This window comes from Dipodomys ordii, unplaced genomic scaffold (assembly GCF_000151885.1).
Source record: "Dipodomys ordii isolate 6190 unplaced genomic scaffold, Dord_2.0 Scaffold7, whole genome shotgun sequence".
NCBI lineage: Eukaryota > Metazoa > Chordata > Mammalia > Rodentia > Heteromyidae > Dipodomys > Dipodomys ordii.
The window spans coordinates 20618585-20638900 of NW_012267223.1; the positions used below are offsets into that span (position 1 = coordinate 20618585).

General features: G+C 40.6%; 1 protein-coding gene across 1 annotated transcript in view; it reads right to left on the bottom strand.

Annotated features, from left to right (window-relative positions):
- Positions 1-430: 430 nt before the first annotated feature.
- The window catches only part of Med1 (mediator complex subunit 1), a 37955-nt gene continuing 18069 nt past the window's right edge, over positions 431-20316 (bottom strand). Inside the window, 10 exon segments of the mRNA XM_013037931.1 lie at positions 431-6685; positions 8224-8329; positions 8439-8534; positions 13127-13328; positions 14672-14790; positions 15382-15506; positions 17292-17403; positions 17603-17692; positions 18045-18118; positions 19214-19322. Of these exon segments, the coding sequence (XP_012893385.1) occupies positions 3454-6685; positions 8224-8329; positions 8439-8534; positions 13127-13328; positions 14672-14790; positions 15382-15506; positions 17292-17403; positions 17603-17692; positions 18045-18118; positions 19214-19322 (4265 nt within the window). The 3' untranslated portion in view covers positions 431-3453.

Genomic DNA, 20316 nt, shown 5'->3' on the forward strand with positions numbered 1-20316 from the left:
GAAGGAAGGAAGGAAGGAAGGAAGGAAGGAAGGAAGGAAGGAAGGGAAGGAAGGCAGGCAGGCAGGCAGGCAGGCAGGCAGGCAAGCAGGCAGGCAGGTAGGCAGGCAGGGAGATGAAGTTCAAAAGGGAGAGGGAGAGAGGGAGACAAAAAAGAAAACTCATTTCTCAATTCCATATTATATTACTATATTCTCTGATCCCAAGTATTCTCTCTAGCCTTCAAATTTAGTCTTACCTAAAGTAAGTACACAAAGTATAAAAATTGGCACACTAAGTCAAATGTAATGAAAACAATTTTCACAGGTCTTTTGTGGACTCATTTAGTGTGATACTAAGGTGAGTTAATTTTTAAAAAAACTTTGATTTCTGAAAAGCTGAACAAATGAAAAGTATTCACAGGTCAAAATTTCATCACACATAGTAGCCATATTAATTTTATCAAAGAAATTTATTTGCATGTAAATAAACACTTTTTTTAATGTTTCAGGAAAAAATTCCCACAGATTTTGTCTACTTTCAAAAAATGAAAACAGAAAACCCAAAATATTTACAGAACTGCCGTACACACAATCAAACTTGATTCCTTTTTAGAAAAGCCCTCCCCACTGCTCCTGATGTGCATTTTAAACACAGAATTTAAAGCTCACCATTTAGTTGAGCATTAATTTCTAAACTAGCTTCTGAGATACGAAACACCTGCTGCTCCTCCAAAACAAACTGAAAGATAGAAACACGGAGCAGAGATAGAAATGAAAGGGGGAAAATAAGATTGCCAAGGGATTATGAATGTTTCCTAAACTGGTATCTGCTGTGATTCAAGTGTGTGGATACTGTATGAATCACTGGCTCCCTGAAAGGGTTCTTCAGAAAGTTCATGATATGGCTGCACTAGATTTTCAGACCTTGGCCTGGAGAAGGAAAATCCTTTTCAAGAGTCATCAACCTCTTTTTTTTTTTTTGGCAACAATTTTATCCAGTTTCAGCCCTTCCCACCCTGAAAACACTGTTTTAAGACACACTGAATTTGAATCTGAAATCTTCATATACATCAGAACAGATTTTGACGAAGAATCCCCAATATGAAGCCAAACGACAGAATAATCAGGTCAAACTAATATATAAGACACCAGCAGCAAAAGATAGGTAGAAGTTGACTTCATATCCTTGTTGTCTTTTGAAACAGGAGAGTGAGTACACCTAGATAGGAGGGAGGTTCCCAGGCTTGGTTTATTCTGCCTCTTCTCCTCCACCCTGTGGAGAAATGCAGTGCTCCCTGGTTCTCAAGCAGGGTGAAACAGTTTAGCCCCAGCTCCCTGTTAAGCAAATGCAGATGTTGGGTCAGTGTGTGGGGTGTGCCCGTCAACATTTCAGGGGTTTATCCTTCATCCAGATCCTATCTTGGGATTCTCTGATCTGGTATGAAGACGGAAAGGTGAAAAAGCTTCCCAGTTTACTCATTCTGGTATTTGTTGGCTCTGCTTGGAGGAGCTGAACCCCTGATACTATGCAGTATGTTTTCTACAAGCTTTTCCCCACCCAGAACTTAAAAACCATGTAACTTTTTAGTTTTCCTGCAAAAACAAATGGGACAGGATTCAAAACTAGATGATACTTGTGAGAAATCCAACTCAGTTGTTATGTCTGAGACTGCTACTGTATAAGCATCACAAGATAAAGCACCTTGCCCATGTCCTCCTTAGTGTCACCCAAGAAATTTGACTGATACAGTAACTGATAACTTGTTCCACTTTGCAACATTTCATTTCCGACTTATTACCTTGGGACATAAAAGTGGCAGAGCTGATGACCAAGAAAGGAACACTGGAGGAAATGAGACAGTTGGGAAAGAAAGCCAAAGTGGATTTTCCAATTCTATGCTAACTCCAACCTGTAGAAACGGTTGAATATAATCTTCTTCCACATCTGATGAAGTCATTCCATTTATGACACACACACACACACATGAATCATCTGGCTTTTTTTTTGTTTGTTTCTAATCCGGAAGAGTTGTGCTGGGGATTATGCCCCACCCCGCAGATAGAGATCCTGAATGGAATCATCAGGAATGGCACAGTGCAGGTGTCAAAATCAAAGTAAGGCCGCAGAATTTTGAGAGGACCCTCCAAATACTGAGAACTTCTGTTGTACTCAAATGGTCTCCTGGATTTCTATATTTATGAGAAGGGCTTCTTATTGATGTCCCCCAGAATCCAGAGTCAGACCTGTTTTCCAAAAAGGTCCAATTGTATTGCTACACAGTAGCAAGGGTTTATCTTCATGCTCACAAGCATTCCAGGCCCCCATTATTTAAGTGAGCTTGAAATCGTTTTAAGTGAACTATGGCTGCAAATTCTTTTTACTGTTTTATCTCAGGGAGCACTACAGTGAAGTAAGTATTAAAGTCTGAACTCCTCCTTGTGGTGCAGAGAGACAAAGAGCCCAGCTCTTAGGAATGGCATCAGTTCTCCTGCAAATAAATGCTGAGATGCAGACTTTTGGCACATTGTGGAAATAGGAGAACTATTAATTCTGTAAAGATTTTCATGCCACTGGTTCAGGAAGGCTGTCCCACATCACACCTTACTATATCTGAATACATGTTTAAATCCCAAAGACACCCTACCTTTTTTAAAAGGAAAAGGATTATAAATCAATCACCTCCACAGGGAGGTAACTCCTAGTATTTATTCCTATGATGTATGAACTCTATGAAAAACTTCCTAAAATAATTTTTGGTTTCTCTATGTAACTCCAAAGGTGGGCTCTGACTACTATTTGGGCTTAATGCTGTAGTATCAAGCCCAAGCAATAAGCTCTCTAATCACCAATAAACCTTGCTTCCCATCATCGTGAACCCTAAGCCTCATAGATTTAGAAACACTGCATAAAAACATAAAAGGGTTAAAATATTACAAATAAATAGTTAAAATCATCATCTCTCCCTCAATCACTTCTGACACCAGACATTGCTTGTGTCCAACATGACAAATGTCTTTCAGTGTCCATGCCTCAAATGGACAACTACCCAAAGGTGAACCACCTTCATGCAAATGCATCAAGGAATGTATTGCTTTTTCATTTTCTGCCCAGCCCTTAAATGCATGCACTAAAATGTGTTCAAAACATGGCCTAATAAGGGCCTAAAAGAGGGAGAAAAATGAGTATTTCCCACTAAACTGTTTTCCCACCCTTCCCTCTCCCTGTCCCTTTCCTAAGCAAGTATTTTTAACATGTTCTTCCTGGCAGAGGAATAGAAACTATTGGTATTATCAAACCATGGGATCTCTTTAATAGGGTCTGAATATACCTTTCTAAATTCACTTGGCTTAGTATCAAAGCTATGCCTTTTTCCACCCAAACATAAATCAGACCTGTCTGAGTCACCCCTTTGTGTTGGTTTACATATAAACGTTAGTTCCTCCCTGGCCATATCTGTTTAGAAAATAATGTTCCTAACTGCCAATCAGAGCCACATCCATAAGATCATCATCTTCCTCCCCAATCATAAATTCAGGGCTTAGCCTTGAAGGCCTGTCTGCAGACAGAATTGTGTTACTTGTCAAAGACAAGGATTGGTCTGAAGAGATCGGTGATTTAGACCAACTCTCTGACTTGATGCTATGAGACTTTTTCTTGTCTCGGTCTTTGTCCCGGTCTCTATCTTTGTCTTTAACTTTCTTCTTTTCCTTTTTGTGCTTCTTATGCTTCTCTGTGCTGTATTCTGGAAGTGGTCGGATGCCATCATCTGAACTGGGACTGTTCTGGTAAGATTTCTCTGCTATAGAGGACCCTGACTCACTTTCACTGTCCAGATTCTGGGGGGTATATGCTGGCGACTTACTATGGCTGGGAGAGCCACGTTCATGTTTTGGAGTGGAACCACTTATCATTGGAGAGCCATAGTTTTTGGAAGAGGCCATCTGTGGCCTTAGCCCTTCTCCAGTACTTTCCCCAGGTTTCTGCAAAGTCACTTTGGCTTTTATGCTGGGGGAGCCACCATCATGCTTGCTGATGATAATTTTTGCCACACCTGTGCTCCCTACATTTTTTGACTCTGAAGTCTTCTTAGAAGAATCTACTGACCCCCCAGAGGTGGAAACCTTTGATTTGTCTTTATCACTTTTCTCACGCTTGCCCTGGAACTCTCCTCCTGACATGTTATGTTTGGAGGACATGGGATGGCTCGAAGAATTTGTGCTCATCCCCATTTGACCATCCATTGGATCTTCACCCCCTGGACCACTGGTGACAACCCCGTGCTTCAGCTTATCTATGACAGCTGTCAAGGATGGCTTCTTGTTTCTGCTGGGAGACTTCCCTTTAGAACTTCCATGCTGGTTCTGAGAAGATGACATGGAAGAGCCACTTGAGGAAAATGAAGAGGAAGATGTTGTACAAGTATTAGATGATGGGGGAGTTTTCTGGGACAGTGAGGCTGAGGATCCTAACCCTGAAGATGACTTCATGCCAGAGCTTGAACTAGTTCCTGACATGTGAGAACCACCAGAACCTGAACTGATAGGGGACTTGGCTTTGGAGGATGGGGGAGTACCAGGAACAGGCTTCATTGGAGAGGCAAGTTTATCAGAACCTCCAGGAGGCCTTGAATGAGAGGGGGATATGTTTGGTTTACTTAAAGAAGGATTCATAAGTGATGATGGCTTGCCTTGAGGTTTCATCTTGCTGCTGCTAGAGCCACTACTCAGTCCATGTTTGGTAATAGGAGAGGAGCCTGGCTTCCCCCCAGACTGGGATGAATTTTTGGACTGACTAGATCCAGAAGACCCTTGGCTAGAATACATACTGCTGCTTAACTTAGAACTTGATGAACCTTCTGACTTACTGCTTTTCATCTTGCCTGAAGTGGAAGCAGATGAAGAGGAAGAAGAATGGCTATGGTGGCTTTTGCTGCCTGAGGAAGACACAGAACCACTGCTGGCATACTGACTGTGAGAAGAGGGCTTGCCCACCATTACTGTTCCCTTAGGAATCTGAATAGTGATTTTGGGAATGGGTGGTGTGGCAACACCTGGGGGAGTCTGAGATCTTCCTGAACTGCCTGGAGATTTGGACCCACCAGTACTGGTAGGTGGAGTAAAAGGTCGATTAGAAGAACTGTGAGATGGAGACTTTCCCTCAGTGTCTGCCTTCTTCCGCTTTGGAGGCTTATCTTTGCTTTTCCCATCATTAGAAGGGGTCCGGCTGCGTTTTCCTGGCTTACTGTCTGGGCCTGACAGACTACTATTACTGGTGCCATTGCCTTCCTTGACTCTCTTTTGAGCCTTTTCTTTCCCTAAGTCCCCAGTGGCTAATAAAGGACTCTGGCTACCACTGTGATGCTCCATAAGATCTGCAGGACCCAAAGCCTTACCAGCTACTGATATAATACTGAAATCAACTGTGTCAGCCTGGCTATTGCCTTTAAATTTTGTCTCCCCATTATCACCTCCCAGCATTGGCACCCCTAAAGTATTCAGTGCCTGAGATGCAAATCCTTTGAAATCATCATTATCCCCACTTTGGCTGCTTTCATCAAAATATTCTTCTCCAAAACCACTTTGGCTCTGGCTGTTCAATAAATCAGGATTGAAATCTACTCCATCAGGAAAGAAATGATTGGTAGGAGAATCACTACTGGGGCTTCCAGCAGCATCTGCAATAAGGTCAGCTGGATCAGTGTATGGATTTTCATTATTATTAGTTTGAAAGACATCAGAGTCAAAGAGTGCACTCTGAGAATGCCCAGAACTTGAAGAATCTCGAACAGGGGTACCAATGGGTGGGCAATCATCACTAGTGCTGGGAAGCTTAGAAGCCTCTTCTGCAATGTCTGAAAGAATATCAGTTACATCTGGGCCAATGCTGTCTGAACTGGATAGTCGGACCATCCTCTGAATACTGGGTTGGGGGTGAGGTACTGGTTGTGGGTAAGTTGTTGGGGGAGTGCTACACTGGCTTGGAGCTGGAGTGATGTGTGGCGTATCCAGCGTGTCAGCTGTCATGTTGACATCAAAGATTGGGTTCTGTGAATCGACATCCATTGAAAACAGCTCTCTCTGAAAATCATCTTCAGTCTGGTGCTTGGGTTTGTCAGGTGGTAATCTTGATGACTTCTTTTTCTTGGTCTTGTTGCTCCCCGGGCACATTTCCATCCGGGGTGAGCCGGAAGAGGAGTTCTGCCTTTCTAAAGGGCTGCTTCCATAAAGGGTTGAGAAATCCTGGGCAGGATTATCTTTAAGAAGGTTCATGAGCATCGGGTGGTTCTTGGTGTTGCCGGCCATCGAAGAGACAGGTGGCGGCGTGTGATGAGGAGGGGTCGGACTCGAGCCAATGGTAGACCCCCCGTTCCCTGTGATTTGCAACAAACTGGTAAGAATTGGGTTCTGAGACACCTTGCTGAAGTCCTCCCCATGGCCCACCGACTCATGCCGATCTTTGATGCTCATGCTCATATTAAACAAGGTGGTAATGGGACCCCCCGGAAAGGTGTTGGTTGGTGTAGTGGTACCACTCATTGGGTTGTTGCCTGTGGTCATGCCATACCCTGGGCTGCTAGCCGGGGGCAGGTTCTTTTTCACCATGTCTTCAACTGTCTCTGCAATGAGGGACAGAGCTGGGGTGTCAGCCTGAATGGTTTCAGCCTTCCTCCGAATAGCCCTCATCGTCACAGGGATGGACATACACCTGTAAGATAAGATGGAAAAAACAAAGTTAACATTCCCCTACCTGCTGGAAAAAAATCAGTTTTTCTGAGGTTGGATCCAGATAGGTACTTTAATCACTTGAGCCATACTCCCATCCCAAAGCCAATAAATTTATGAAATTACAAAAATGGGGTTAGAACTCAGGGATTCCTGCTCTCCCTTGACCTTTTGTTCAAAGCTTATGCTCTACCATTTGAGCAACACTTCTATACTTCCCAAAACCAATTGTTTCATTAAGGAAAACAAGCTCAAATTTTGGCTTAGATTTAGGTAAGTCAATATTAGTTTGCACTAAGTAGTTTTCAGGTTAAGGCAAATATTCTGTAATACAAGAATAGTTTTGGGCAGATTTATTTAAAAAGAATCTGACTGGTAGGTAGTTGCTGATTCTTATGAAACATAAACCATAAACAAACCACATTTATCTCCCAGATAAATATATATCAGTAAACTTTCCTTTTTTCTTTTTCCTTATTTTTCTGTTTTTTTTGGTGGTACTGATAGTTGAGCCAGTATTTCACATTTGCTAGGCAGGTACTCTATCACTGGAGCTACACTCCTAGCCTTTTTTAGCTTGTTGTTTTTCAGGTAAGGCCTCTCTATTTTTCTTTTTTTTGTCCTGGAAGGGCCTTAGACTGTAATCTCCTACCTGGGACCTCCCATGAAGCTGAGGTGAAAGGTGCTCATCACCAAGCAAAGTTCTGGACTGAAAAGATCCTAGTCTTAAACACAACCCTTTTGATCTTCATTTCTGGAGTAGCTGGGGTTAGACACATGAGCCCCTAGCAAACTTTTTCTTATCAAGTCAGACAGTAATATTGGCAGCATTATTAATCATAGAAGTTTTGTCGAATTACTATGCCATCTTAGCTTGAAAGCTGTCACAGCAGTGTTCCAATAAAACTTACAAAATTAGGACAACAGCTACTGAATTAGAAAAACATTATCAATATTATTAAAGTGTCTAATGCATCTCCTCATACACTGACATTTAACATGGTTGTTAAAATGTGGCAAATGAGGGCTGGAATTGTGGCTTAATGGTAGAGTGCTTGCCTAGCATGCGTGAAGCCCCAGATTTAATTCTTCAGTACCACATGAACAGAAAAAGCCAGATGTGATGCTGTGGCTCAAATGGTAGAGTGCAAGCCTTGAGCAAAAGCTCAGGGACATTGCCTAGGCACTGAGTCCAAGCCCCAGGACTTCCAAAAAAAAAAAAAAAAGTAGCAAATGACATTGGGTAAAGAAAAGGAAACAAACAGTATTATTTCCTTTCTGTCACCTTGAAGTAACACCCATACAAGGCCTGAAGTTACCTACCTTTTTTCTTAGTACTTTCATTATACTTAAAAAAAACAAAAAGCTCAGTTTATTTTTAAATCAAAAGCAGAGAAAAGTGAATTCAAAGCAATGACCAATTTCTTTTCTCCTTTATTTGTAATTCATTCTAGTACTAAAAGCAACTTATTTATAGATAGATATATTAATGATACTCTGATGGACAAGGGCCAGTGCTACCTTTGAACAACTTTGGCAATGAAGTCATCTGTGCAGATGAGTGCATCTGACAGTCCCTTGTAGAGTTTACAGCTGACATGTGTTGAGTCCTGCACATCCATTACCACTGCAAGACAAAATTTTGAGGAAATAGGTGTGATACACTCAGTTTCTGACCTTCGAAGTGATACAAGGATGAAACTGCTCCCAAAAGGATTTGTACCCAAACAACTCACCACACACCAGGGAATCATTCACAGGGTGCTGAAAAGATACACTGAAACGGGATTCTGAGAGGGGACATACTTCAAACTGAAGAAGCCCAGGACAATCTAAAAGGTACAAAAAGATCATAAAATGAACAAAATATATGACATAGAACAAGTGAATAATGAACTTTTTTTTCCCTTCTTGGAAACTAGGTAGCCCACAAATAGAAGAAATCAGATTCCAATAAATTGCCATTTATTATACATTTCTCCAGAACAAAAAAGTAATGGAACTTTCAATTTTCTTTTTTTTTTTTTCTTTTTTTTGTGAGTCTTGGAACTTGAACTGGCCTGGGCACTGTCCCTTAGCTCTTCAGCTCAAGGCTAGCACTCTACTACTTGAGCCACAGCACCCACTTCCGGTTTTTCTGCTTATGTGGTGCTGAGGAATTTGAACCCAGGGCCTCATGCATGTGAAGCAAGCACTCTACCACTGAGCCACATTCCCAGGCTGAACTTTCAATTTTCTAAGAAAAGGATATCTGATAAAACAGCCAGATGGGCACTCCTAGCAATTCAGGAGTCTGAGATCTGAGAATCCCAGTATGAAAACAGTCTAGGCAAAAAAAAGTCCCTGACTCTCTCATCTCCAATTAACAAGCCAGAAGTAGCCTGGGGCCAGTGGCTTATGCCTGTAATCCTAGCTACTCAGGAGGCTGAAATTTGAGGATCAAAGTTCCAAGCCAAACTAGGCAGGCAGGTCCATCAGACTCTTATCTCCAGTTAACTAGCAAAAAGTACTCTGAAAACATAAGCAGTATTATTTTATTTTGTTTTGAGATAGGGTCTTGCTCAGCTTGGCTTGGGATTATAGGTATGTGCTACTACAACTGGCTCTTAAAAAATTTTCATTCTATTTGATAAGCAGCCATTCAGAACTACTACCACAAACCCTGTTTTCTATCAGTGTTTACAGCTGTTGGCTATACAGTCCAAAGTTATTCAAAGTAGCACTGGCCCTTTTCCAGTAGAGTGCCACTATCTTAATGGCACTGAATTGGTAAGCAGACACATGTCAAGGCTATATAATTCAAGATGATGTATTTAAACACATACATTTAACTATCATTATAGGTTGTTTATTGTTATTTGTAGTCCTTAGCATTAAACCCAGGACTTTGCACTTACTAGCCAAGCACACTATTGCTAAGCTAAACTTTAGTCCTGGTTTTATTTTCATTTATTAAGTTGTTTTTGAGACATACTCTTGCTGCATACCCCAGTGAATCTGCTATATGCCCAGGCTGGCCAGGAACTTCTGAACTCAGGCCTTCACATTTGCTAGGTAATTGCTACACTGCTTAAGCCACACTTCTAGGCCATTTGCTCTGGTTATTTTTGAGATTGAGTCCTGATTTTTGCCAAGCCTCCTGGTCCTTGATTTTAGCCTTTACACTATAACTAGGATGACAGGTATATGCCACACATACACCCTGTTCTGTCAAGATGGAGTCTTGTGAACTTTTTTCCTCAGATTAGCCTGGAATTAAAATAATCTTGATCTTAGCCTCCCACAAAGCTGGGATAATAACAGGAGCACCTCAACATGCCCACTAAGTGGTTCAGGATTCAGAGACTCCTAAACTTTCTGCCCTACCTTGTCTGGAAGTGGGTGAACCACTGTCACCTGGCCTGGAACTCAATCCTCCTACCTCAGCATTCCCAAGTATTAGGATTATAGATATGCACATGATGACTTGTGCATTACCGCTGAGCTAGAACTCAACCTCCAATCTTTGTTTTCTTTTCATGTGTTTAATTAATTAATTAGTCATTCTTGGGGCTTGAACTCAAGGCCTGGGCACTGTCCCTGAGCCTCATTGTACTCAAGGCTAGCACTCTACCACTGAGATACAGCACCACTTCCACCTTTTTCTGAATTGTTTACTGGAGACAAGGAATCTCAAGATCTGGGGGCTGGTGGCTCACACCTATAATCCTAACTATTTAGGAGGAGGCTGAGATGTGAGGATGAAGTTCAAAGCCAGCCAAGGGCAGGAAAGTCAGTGAGAACCAAATGGTAGAGCACTAGCCTTGAGCAAAAAGAGGCTCAGGGATAGTGCCCAGGCCCAGAGTTCAAGCCCAGGACTGGCAAAATAATAAAAATAAAAAAAGAGTCTCATAGACTTTTCTGTCTGGGCTAGCTTTGAACCCCCAAACCTCAGATCTCAGCCTACTGAGTAGCCAGGACTACAGGCATGAGCCATTGATGCCCAACTTTAAACTTTGGTTTTTTAACCATATATATATATATATATATATATATATATATATTGTTTTGGGGGGGGGTCCAGTCATGCGGCCTGAACTCTGGGCCTGAGCGCTGTCCCTCAGCTCTTCAGCTCAAGGCTAGCACTCTACCACTTGAGCCACAGCATCACTTCTGTTTTTTTTCTTTTTGCTTATGTGGTGCTGAGGAATCGAACCCAGGGCCTCAGGCATGCAAGGCAAGCGCTCTACCACTGAGTCACCTTCCCAGCCCTATATATGTATTTTTTAAATTTATTTTATTAAAAAAAGATTTTTTTTGGTCGGTCATGGGGCTTCAACTCTGGGCTTGGGTGCTGTCCCTGCGCTCTTCAGCTCAAGTTGAGTGCTCTACCACTTGAGCCACAGCACCACCTCTGGTTTTCTGGTGGTTAATTGGAGATAAGAGTCTCATGGACTTTCCTGCCTGGGCTGGCTTTGAACCACGATCCTCAGATCTCAGTCTCCGGAGTAGCTAGTATTACAGGTGTGAACCACTGAGGCCCAGCTTAACCATATATTCTTAAAGTCCAGACAGAAGGATCACATACTTTCATGAGGGGAGGGGGAATCACACATCTCTATAGAGTTAGTTCTATGACTACTTGGTGAAAACCAACTTTCAAACTCTGAGCTATTTAGAGAATTCTTGTAGGATTCAAACACATGTAGTACAAGAACTACAGTTTGCTTGATCAATGTTATTATTTTCTCAAAAAATTCTCATTTCTTGGGGGCTGGGAAGGTGGCTCAGTGGTAGAGCAATTGCCTTGCATGCATGAGGCACTGTGTTTGATTCCTCAGCACCACATAAGCAAAGAGAAAAATGCCGGAAGTGGCACTGTGGCTCAAGTGGTAGAGCGCTGGCCTTAAGTTAAAGAGCTGAGGGACAGTGCCCAGGCCCAGAGTTCAGGCCCCACAACCAGACCCCCCCCCCAAAAAAAATTCTCATTTCCAAAGCATTTCTTTCTACCATAAAATTTTCTCCTGGTTTACAATCTGTTTCTTCTTCCCTACCATTTTCATTGATATATAATTTAACATTGGAATGCTTTAAGTCCAAGATAAAAAATTAACTGTGGCCAGGTGCTTGTGGCTCACATCTGTATTCCTGCTTCTCAGGAGGCTCAGACTTGAGTATTGTTATTCAAAGCCAGCCTGTGCAGAAAGTCCATGAGACTTTTATCTCCAATTCACCACGAGAAAACCAGAAGTGGTGCTGTGGCTCAAAGTGGTAGAGCTCTAGCCTTGGGCAAAAGATATCAGGGATAGTGCCCAGGCCCTGAGTTCAAACCCTACAACTGACAAAAAAATTTAACTATCATTAGCTAGAATAGCTAAAATTTTCAGCAAACCTTCTAAATAACAAACTGACTAAAAAATTCTTTCAAGTTTCAGAATACTAAAAGAAAAACAGAAGAGTATAAGGTCTTACTTTTTGTGCATGCCAATACTGGCCTTCAACTCAAATCCTGTGTGTTCTCCCCTTACTGTTTTGGCTTAAGGCTGACACTCTACCACTTGAACCACAGCTCCACTTCTGATTGGAGATAAGAGTCTCATGGACTTTCCTATCTAGCCTAGCTTCAACTATGATCCTTAAATTTCAAACTTACTAGCACCTGGCCTAGATCTCACTGTTTTGATGCTATATGATATAGTTCTCTAAAGAGTAGAGGGAAACATATGCAAAGAACTAGACACTGTCCTAACAACCTAATATTTAGCCATCAAGAAATCTCACTTTATTTCCACTAACCAATTAATGTCAAATTGAACACAAACTGTTGCTCCTATCAAAACCATTTGGATGGTTAAATTCCCAATTCCTTGCATTGGCACTCTAACTCAGTTCATCTAGGTGTAGAAATCAAAACATCTGGAGTTTTCTTTCCACAAGAGTTTCAATAGCTACCAAGTTCCTGAAGTTTTTATTCTGATTTGTTTGCAGGACTTGATCTTAAAGCCTTGAGCATTCTGGGCAAGAATTCTTAACAAAATCCCTAGTCCTTTTTTTTTTTTAAAAAACTAGTCTTGGGCCTTGAACTCAGGTCTTGGACATTGTCCCTGAGTAATTTTGCTCAAGGCCAGTGTAATACCATTTGTGCTACTGCTCTACTTCTGGCTTTTTGGTAGTCTGGAGATAAGAGTTTCACAGATTTTTTGCCTGGGCTGGCTTTGAACTGTGATAATCAGATCTCATTCTTCTGAGTAGCTAGGATTATAGGCATGAACCACTGGTGCCTGGCAGGCCCTTGCTTTTTTAAGAGGGTACTCATGTTTCTGTTTCCTCAGTGCTGGGACTACACGTGGGCAATACCATAGTTGACTTGGCTCACCAAATTAAAGAACAACTAGAATAATCAGTGTCCATCTTCTAGTAAGAATATAAAACAGAATAGGAGTACCTTCTTTTAAAATAGTTCTTTTGACACAGCTTCCAATTAGGGTATTATAGGCCACTTGATGTCTAATCATATTGAGGATAAGAGGAACTCGGCCAGGATGCTGAAAGGTGATTTTGCTAACCAGTGTTCCTTGTAGACTTCGTCCATCTGGAAGAGGAGCATCTTTGTTGAGGAAATAACAGTGTTGCTGACCTGGAAGAGCCTGGGCAAAAAAAGAACAATTAAATGAATGCTATTTATTTACTTATTCTACTGCAACACAGACTATCCTGAAAGAAAACCTACTCCTTTAAAGAGTACAGTGATGCCAGGTGCTGATCACTCACTTCTATAATCCTACTATTCAGAAGACTGAGATCTGAGAATCACAGTTCAAAGCTAGTCCCAGCAGACAAGCAGGCAGGTAGACAGGTAGGCAGGCAGGCAGGCAGACAAAATCCTATCTCAATTTAACTACTTAAAAGTCAGAATTGGAGCTGTGGCTCTAGTAGTAGAATGCCAGCCTCAAGTGAATAAAGGAAAGTGCCCAGGCCTTGAGTCCAAGCCCCAGTACTGGTACCACAAGAAAACAAAAGAAAAGAGCCCAGTAACATCTTGGGATGTAATAAAATTTCAGAATTCTTTGACTACTAGACATTATAAATGCTAATCAGTTTTTCATTTGGATGATAAGATTCCTTTTTAGTACATGTTCTATGCTGGTCAGTTCCTAACATGGTGAGGTTATAAGAAGATAGATTCTCACAGACTTGTCCATCCATGCTGGCTTCTAGCCACAATACTCAAATTTCATCTACCTGAGTAGCTAGGATTATAATCATGAGCCACCAGGTGCCTGTCTTAACTCTTGATTTTGTTTTTTGGTAGGTCCTGGGGCTTGAACTTATGGCCTAGGTGCTGTCCCTAAGCTATTTTGCTCAAGGCTAACGTTATACCACCTTAAGCCACAGTGCTACTTCCAGTTTTCTGGTGGTTAATTGGAGATTAGAGTCTCATGGATTTTCCTGCCTGGGCTGGCTTTGAACTGTGCTCTTCAGATCTCAGCCTCCTGAGTAGTTAGGATTACAGGTGAGAGCCACCAGTGCCAGGCAACTCTTGTTTTTTTAAGACAATCTCACTATGTAGCTCAAGATAGCCTCAAACTTGCAATCTTCCTGCCTCCGCCTCTTTTCTGTTTAATGTGTATCACCACACCCAATTCTTTTTTTTTTTTTTTGTCGGTGGTGGGGCTTGAACTCTGGGCCTGGGCACTGTCCTTCAGCTCTTCAGCTCAAGGCGAGCGCTCTACCACTTGAGCTACAGCGCCACTTCTGGTTTTCTGGACCACACCCAATTCTTAACAGATATTTTAAAGAATATATATGTATATACATAAATATATATCTATTCAAAATCTCTTCCTTTTTCTTCAGAAATTTTCATGTTTTTACTAATGTCTTCCCAGTCCAAAAGATGTTATCAGACATCAATAATGCTATAAAGGGAGATTTTCATCTTAAGCCCACATATAACCTACAACAGTCTAATTACAAAGGGCCTACTTACAGCATAAAACCGCATATTGTGATTCAAAGGTATGGGATCTGGATCCTTCGACAACTCAAATTGGGTAATCAGTTCATACAGGGGTACGTAAGTTGGTTGAGTTTCAAACAATGGAATTCCTGGAAATACAAGGAATAAATATAATGATCACATTAAGATTTAAAAAAATTGACAAATAGCAGCTTGATTTTCCTTCCCTAATTTTTTACATTTATTCACCCATATATTCAAACAGTATTTACTAAGCATCTGCTAACACTGTACCATCTATACCCATTAGTTTTTTCTTTATCTTTCTCGTTTGTCCTGCAACTTAGTGCCTTCCCTTTGCTAGGCAGGCATTCTACTACTTAAAAGCCAGATGGCCAAGCCTCCTATCAATATTTTTTTGAAGGCTGCAATATTATAAATTGTACAGAACATGAAGTTTCCTGTACATATTTAAGGCAAGTAAGTATCTGATTCTGATGCTGAAATGTTTTGGGCTAGGAATGTAGCTTAGTGGTAAAGTGCTTGCCTAGCATGCATGAAGCCCTGGGTTTGATTCCTCAGTACCACATAAACTGCATAATCTGGAAGTGGTACTGTGGCACAAGTGGTAGAGCGCTAGCCTTCAGCAAAAAGAACCTCAGAGACAATGCTCAGGCCCTGAGATCAAGCTTCAGGACTGACCAAAAAAACCCCCCCAAAACACAACAATAAAAACTTACCTGTGCAATTCTGTAGCTTCTGAACAAATGCTCTAGATACTGGGATTGGTTGGGGAAATTTCAAGAAGAAACAGGCAGGAAGATCAACACTGTTGGCACTGGTGATTGAGGAGAAGGAAGGGGTCCTTCAAAAAAAGTGGAGGGGAGGGTTAGATTTTAAGTTGATATGAAAATAGGAATTTAAACATCTATTTGTAGACATGCATGAATCACACAGACACAGACAGAAACACCTCTTTCTCTCTCTCTCTTTCTCTCTCCCTCTCTCTTAAAAGCTCATTCTTGGCAAGATAGATTAGGGAAAGTAAAGCATGGTGAAGGGCAGCCAGGAATTTAGAAAGCTGTATTTAGAAATACAAAAGCACTATTTTCTTTGTTTTAATCCTTGCACTCCTTCAGAAGCTGCAGTATTAGCACAAGAAAAAAGAAAAGAGCAAGAGCAGTTTTTTCCATCAAACCTTGCCTGCTGACCCAAATAATTAGTGTGCCTAAAAACTGAGGAAGAATATTATTTTTTTAAAAAAGTAAATAAAGAAAAGAAAAGACCTATATCCTGGAGAAGGAAATACTTGGAAAAATGGCTCCTCCAGGTACAAAGCATTTATCTCAAAGATAAACATTTGTGGCAGGATGAATTCTTTCCTAAAAGGGATGCCCAAACATGATAATCAAATATTTAAAATACAGGTCAGTCTTAGAGACATTGAGCCCAAGTAATAAAAACGTAATACCTTTATCAAAAAAATACCCCTAATGCCAAAGAACTCAATGTCTCTTTCTTTGAGAGCACCCATACTCTGTTAGAGTATGCCTCTGCATTTCCAAAGCTCTGTCAAATTTTCTTAAAAAGAAAAAGAAAAGCTCACTTTCAATTTCTTTCCTACAATTGGAGAAAGAGAGAGAGAAGGAGAGAGAGAGAGAGAGACAGTGTGTGTGTGTGTCCTGGGGCTTGAATTCAGGGAATGGGCACTATCAATGAGCTTTTGTGCTCAAAGCTAGAGTTTTACCACTTTGAGCCACAGCTCCACTTCTGGTTTTCTGGTAGTTTATTGGAGATAAGAGTTGCATAGACTTTCCTGCCTAGGCTGGCTTTAAACTGGGATTCTCAGATCTCAGCCTCCTGAGTCTCTAGGATTACAAGTGTGAAGCCACCAGCACCTTGCTCTCTGAGCTTTTTTGCTCGAGGCTAGTACTCTACCATTTGAACCACAGCTTCACTTGTTTTTTTTGGAGATAAGAGTCTCATGGCCTTATAGGCCCAGGCTGGCTTTGAACTGCAATTTTTAGATCTCAACTGCCTGAACAGTTAGAATTACAGGCATAAGCTACCGGTGCCTAGCTAATGCTGAAGTTTTAATGAGGCATTTATCCTGGCTCAACGTGCTTATTGGTAGGGCATATGCTCAGGGTTTGATTGGCACACTCGCCCCCCCCCAAAAAAAAAACACCAACATTCTTATTCATGATGAAGAATTTCTGCTATGAACAGATATCAGAAGAGGAACACTTAGCAGATACTGAACAAAAAAGAAGTTAATGGACAGAACAAGCAATTCTTTAGAAATTCAAGTGGGAAAAGAGCTAAGTAAAATATATGTTTCAGGGCATAAAGGTAGAAAAATTTTCTTTAGCCAGGCGCCAGTGGCTCACGCCTGTAATCCTAGCTGCTAAGGAAGCTGAGATCTGAGGATCACAGTTCAAAGCCAGCCCAGGCAGGAAAGTCCGTGAGGCTCTTATCTCCAATAAACCAAGAGAAAACCAGAAATGTTGCTGTGGCTCAAGAGGTAGAGCGCTTGCCTTGAGCTGAAGAGTGCAGGGACAGCGCCCAGGGCAGAGTTCAAGCCCCATTACCATCAAAAAAAAAAGAAAGAAAAATTTTCTTTGATACCCACAAATTGTATTTAACTTACCATTTGTTATCAACTGGATGTGACCCCATAATTAATGGTGCAATTGGGAGTTTGTACATAGCAGAAGTCCCTTCAATTGTCACTGATGCATTCATCCCCAAAGACCGAGGAACTGGGAATAGGAAAGAAAATGCGAAAGCAACAGAAGTTATAGGGATTAGAACCTTTAATGATAAAAAAATACTTAAGTATGGTTCTTTTTTAGTACTAAGTTTCAACCAGAAATTATAGGCAGGCTGATTATTCAACGCATATAAATACTTTTAAAACACTGGGTAAAGCCTTTGGTTGTTTTACTGTTAAAGGCATACCATTATTCTCATGCAAAATGATAGGAGATGCAGTCTTATCATCCAGCAGGTCAGAAGGAGAGGCATAGTACTTCATGTTCATTAAGTGACCTATGAAAAACAAAGTTATTACTGTGTCTTAATTCATAAATTATAAAAAGCATTCACACTTCTATACAGACTTATACAAACAGTTTCACAGATATAAGGAGTCAAGTTGCAAAATAACTTATGAAATATCACAAAATATTACAGGATACTAGAAGCAACAGTTTACTTCATACAACTGAAAAAAATGGGGAAGGGTAGGAACGAGCACTTTAGAAATTACAAATACATAAATAACTATTAATTTCTCTTTTCTTTTAGTTTCTATCTTTACACCCAGGGTGACGTTAAAAGTAATAACCACCTCCCAATTAAAAAAGACATTTTTCTTAATTACCAAAATAGGATAACATACCACCACTCCGTGGAGTGAGATAGCCAACACTTCCATGAAGAATTTTATCCAAGGGACCAGCATTAGTTGCTTTCCTACAAGACAAATGATGTATGTTTGCTTGTGTTTGAGCACTGAAGGTCTTAGTATACAGCTCTCATGACCTCTGTTCTATAATCAGGCATATAACAAATAGATTATTTCCCAATACACATCAGTATGTAATATGATAAATGAGAATTAGAACTAAACTATGTGTGGGGCTGGGAATATGGCTTAGTGGAACAGTGCTTGCCTACCAAGCAAAGTCCCCAGCTTGATTCCTCAGTACCCCATAAACAGAAAAAGCCAGAAGTGATGCTCTGGCTCAAGTGACAGGGTGCTAGCCTCGAGCAAAGAAGCTCAGGGATAGTGCCCAGTCCCTGAGTTCAAGCCTAGGACTGACAAAAAAAGAAGTGGCAAAAAAGTATGTGTGGTGACACATACTTAAAATCTCAATACTTTTGGGAAGCTTGAGGCAAGGAGATCCTTAGTTCAAAGCCAACCTGAGCTACCAAATAAGAAAAAACAAAGTAGATTACTTTGTTTTGACAGTTCTGGGAATTAGAGCCAGGTTTTTATGCATAGTAAGTAAACATTTTATCACTCAAACCACATCTTCAGCCCTAGACCACATGTCACATGGGAGTACAAATCAGAGAGGTTTCCAGATAATAGCTATGAAATACCACCTAACAGCTTAGTATAATAACAATCATAAGATAGCAAGCAATTATCTGAGAAGAGAAAACCAAGGTTCAAGATTTATTATATAAGCCTGGTACTGGTGGCGTATGCCTGTAATCCTAGCTACTTAGGAGGCTGAGATCTGTTCCAAACCAGCTCAGGCAGGGAGTATTAAGACTTTTTTCTCCAATTACTACTAAAAAGTCAAATGAAGCTATTGGTCAAGTAGCAGAATGCTAGCCTTGGGCCAAAAAGATCAGGGACAGAGCCTAATTCCTGAGTTCAAGCCCCAGGAATGGGGTGCGCACACACATGCACACGTATTATACATATACAATATAGGTACACACATGTGTAATATAGATGTATAATATAATATATGCCCAAAGCATAGCTATGTACATTAGGATACCCTAGGTGAAAAACCAAGAGGCATAGAGAATTGACTCTTTGGCCAATCTTACCAGTACATAATTGCCATTTTAGACAGATCTTGTTCTAAGGATTGGAGAGCCAAATACATTTTGGTCTTCAGTTTGCTAGAGAATAGATGAGGAGAAAATGAGTTAAATAGTAAAAAAATATACATGTATAACAAGCAAACATTGACATAGAAAGCCTTAAGGGAAAATCTATATTGGAGGGAAAGAAAACATTAACATTTTTGAAATTTATTTTTCTAATTTTTTATTATATATATTTTTTATTTTAAAGATACTGTAAAGAGGGGTTACAGTTACTAAGTAAGGTAATAAGTATATTTCCTTTTGAGCATTGTACCTCCTACTTTATTTTTCCCCTACCATCCCTTCCCTCCCAAACATAGAACACTTTAAAAGGTAAATAGCAAAGCTTATTTTTATTTCTATTTAAGAGGTCATGAGGTTAATAAAACTTCAGTTATTCTAAAATTTAAAATTTCAAGTCAGTTCTACAACTGACTAACTCCTTTTAACTAAGAAATCAATATGTGGAAGAGATGTCAAGGATTATACTGTTTTTTGGCATTATAACGCATTAATGAAAATACTTCCCATTTAAAATAAAATACAAAAAAAGTTTTGAAAGACATAAAATCAGAAACTACGCTATAAATTACAATATGAGTAGAAATCAAGAATGGCGGGGCAGGGAAGGTGGCTCAGTGGTAGAGCACTTGCCTTGCATGCCTGAGGCCCTGGGTTCGATTCCTCAGCACTATATAAGCAAAAAGAAAAAAGCTGGAAGTGATGCTGTGGCTCAAGTGGTAGAGCACTAGCCTTGAGCTGAAGAACTAAGGGACAGTGCCCAGGCCGAGTTCAGGCCCGACGACCGGATCCAAACAAATAAAAAATAAAATAAATAAATAAAAAATATTTAAAAAATACTCCCCATTTAAAACAAAATACAAAAAAAGTTTTGAAAGACATAAAATCAGAAGCTACACTATAAATTACAATATGAGTAGAAATCAAGAATGGTGGGAGCCGGGTGCTGGTGGCTCACGCCTGTAATCCTAGCTACTCAGGAGGCTGAGATCTGAGGATCATGGTTCAAAGCCAGCCCGGGCAGGAGAGACCGTGAGACT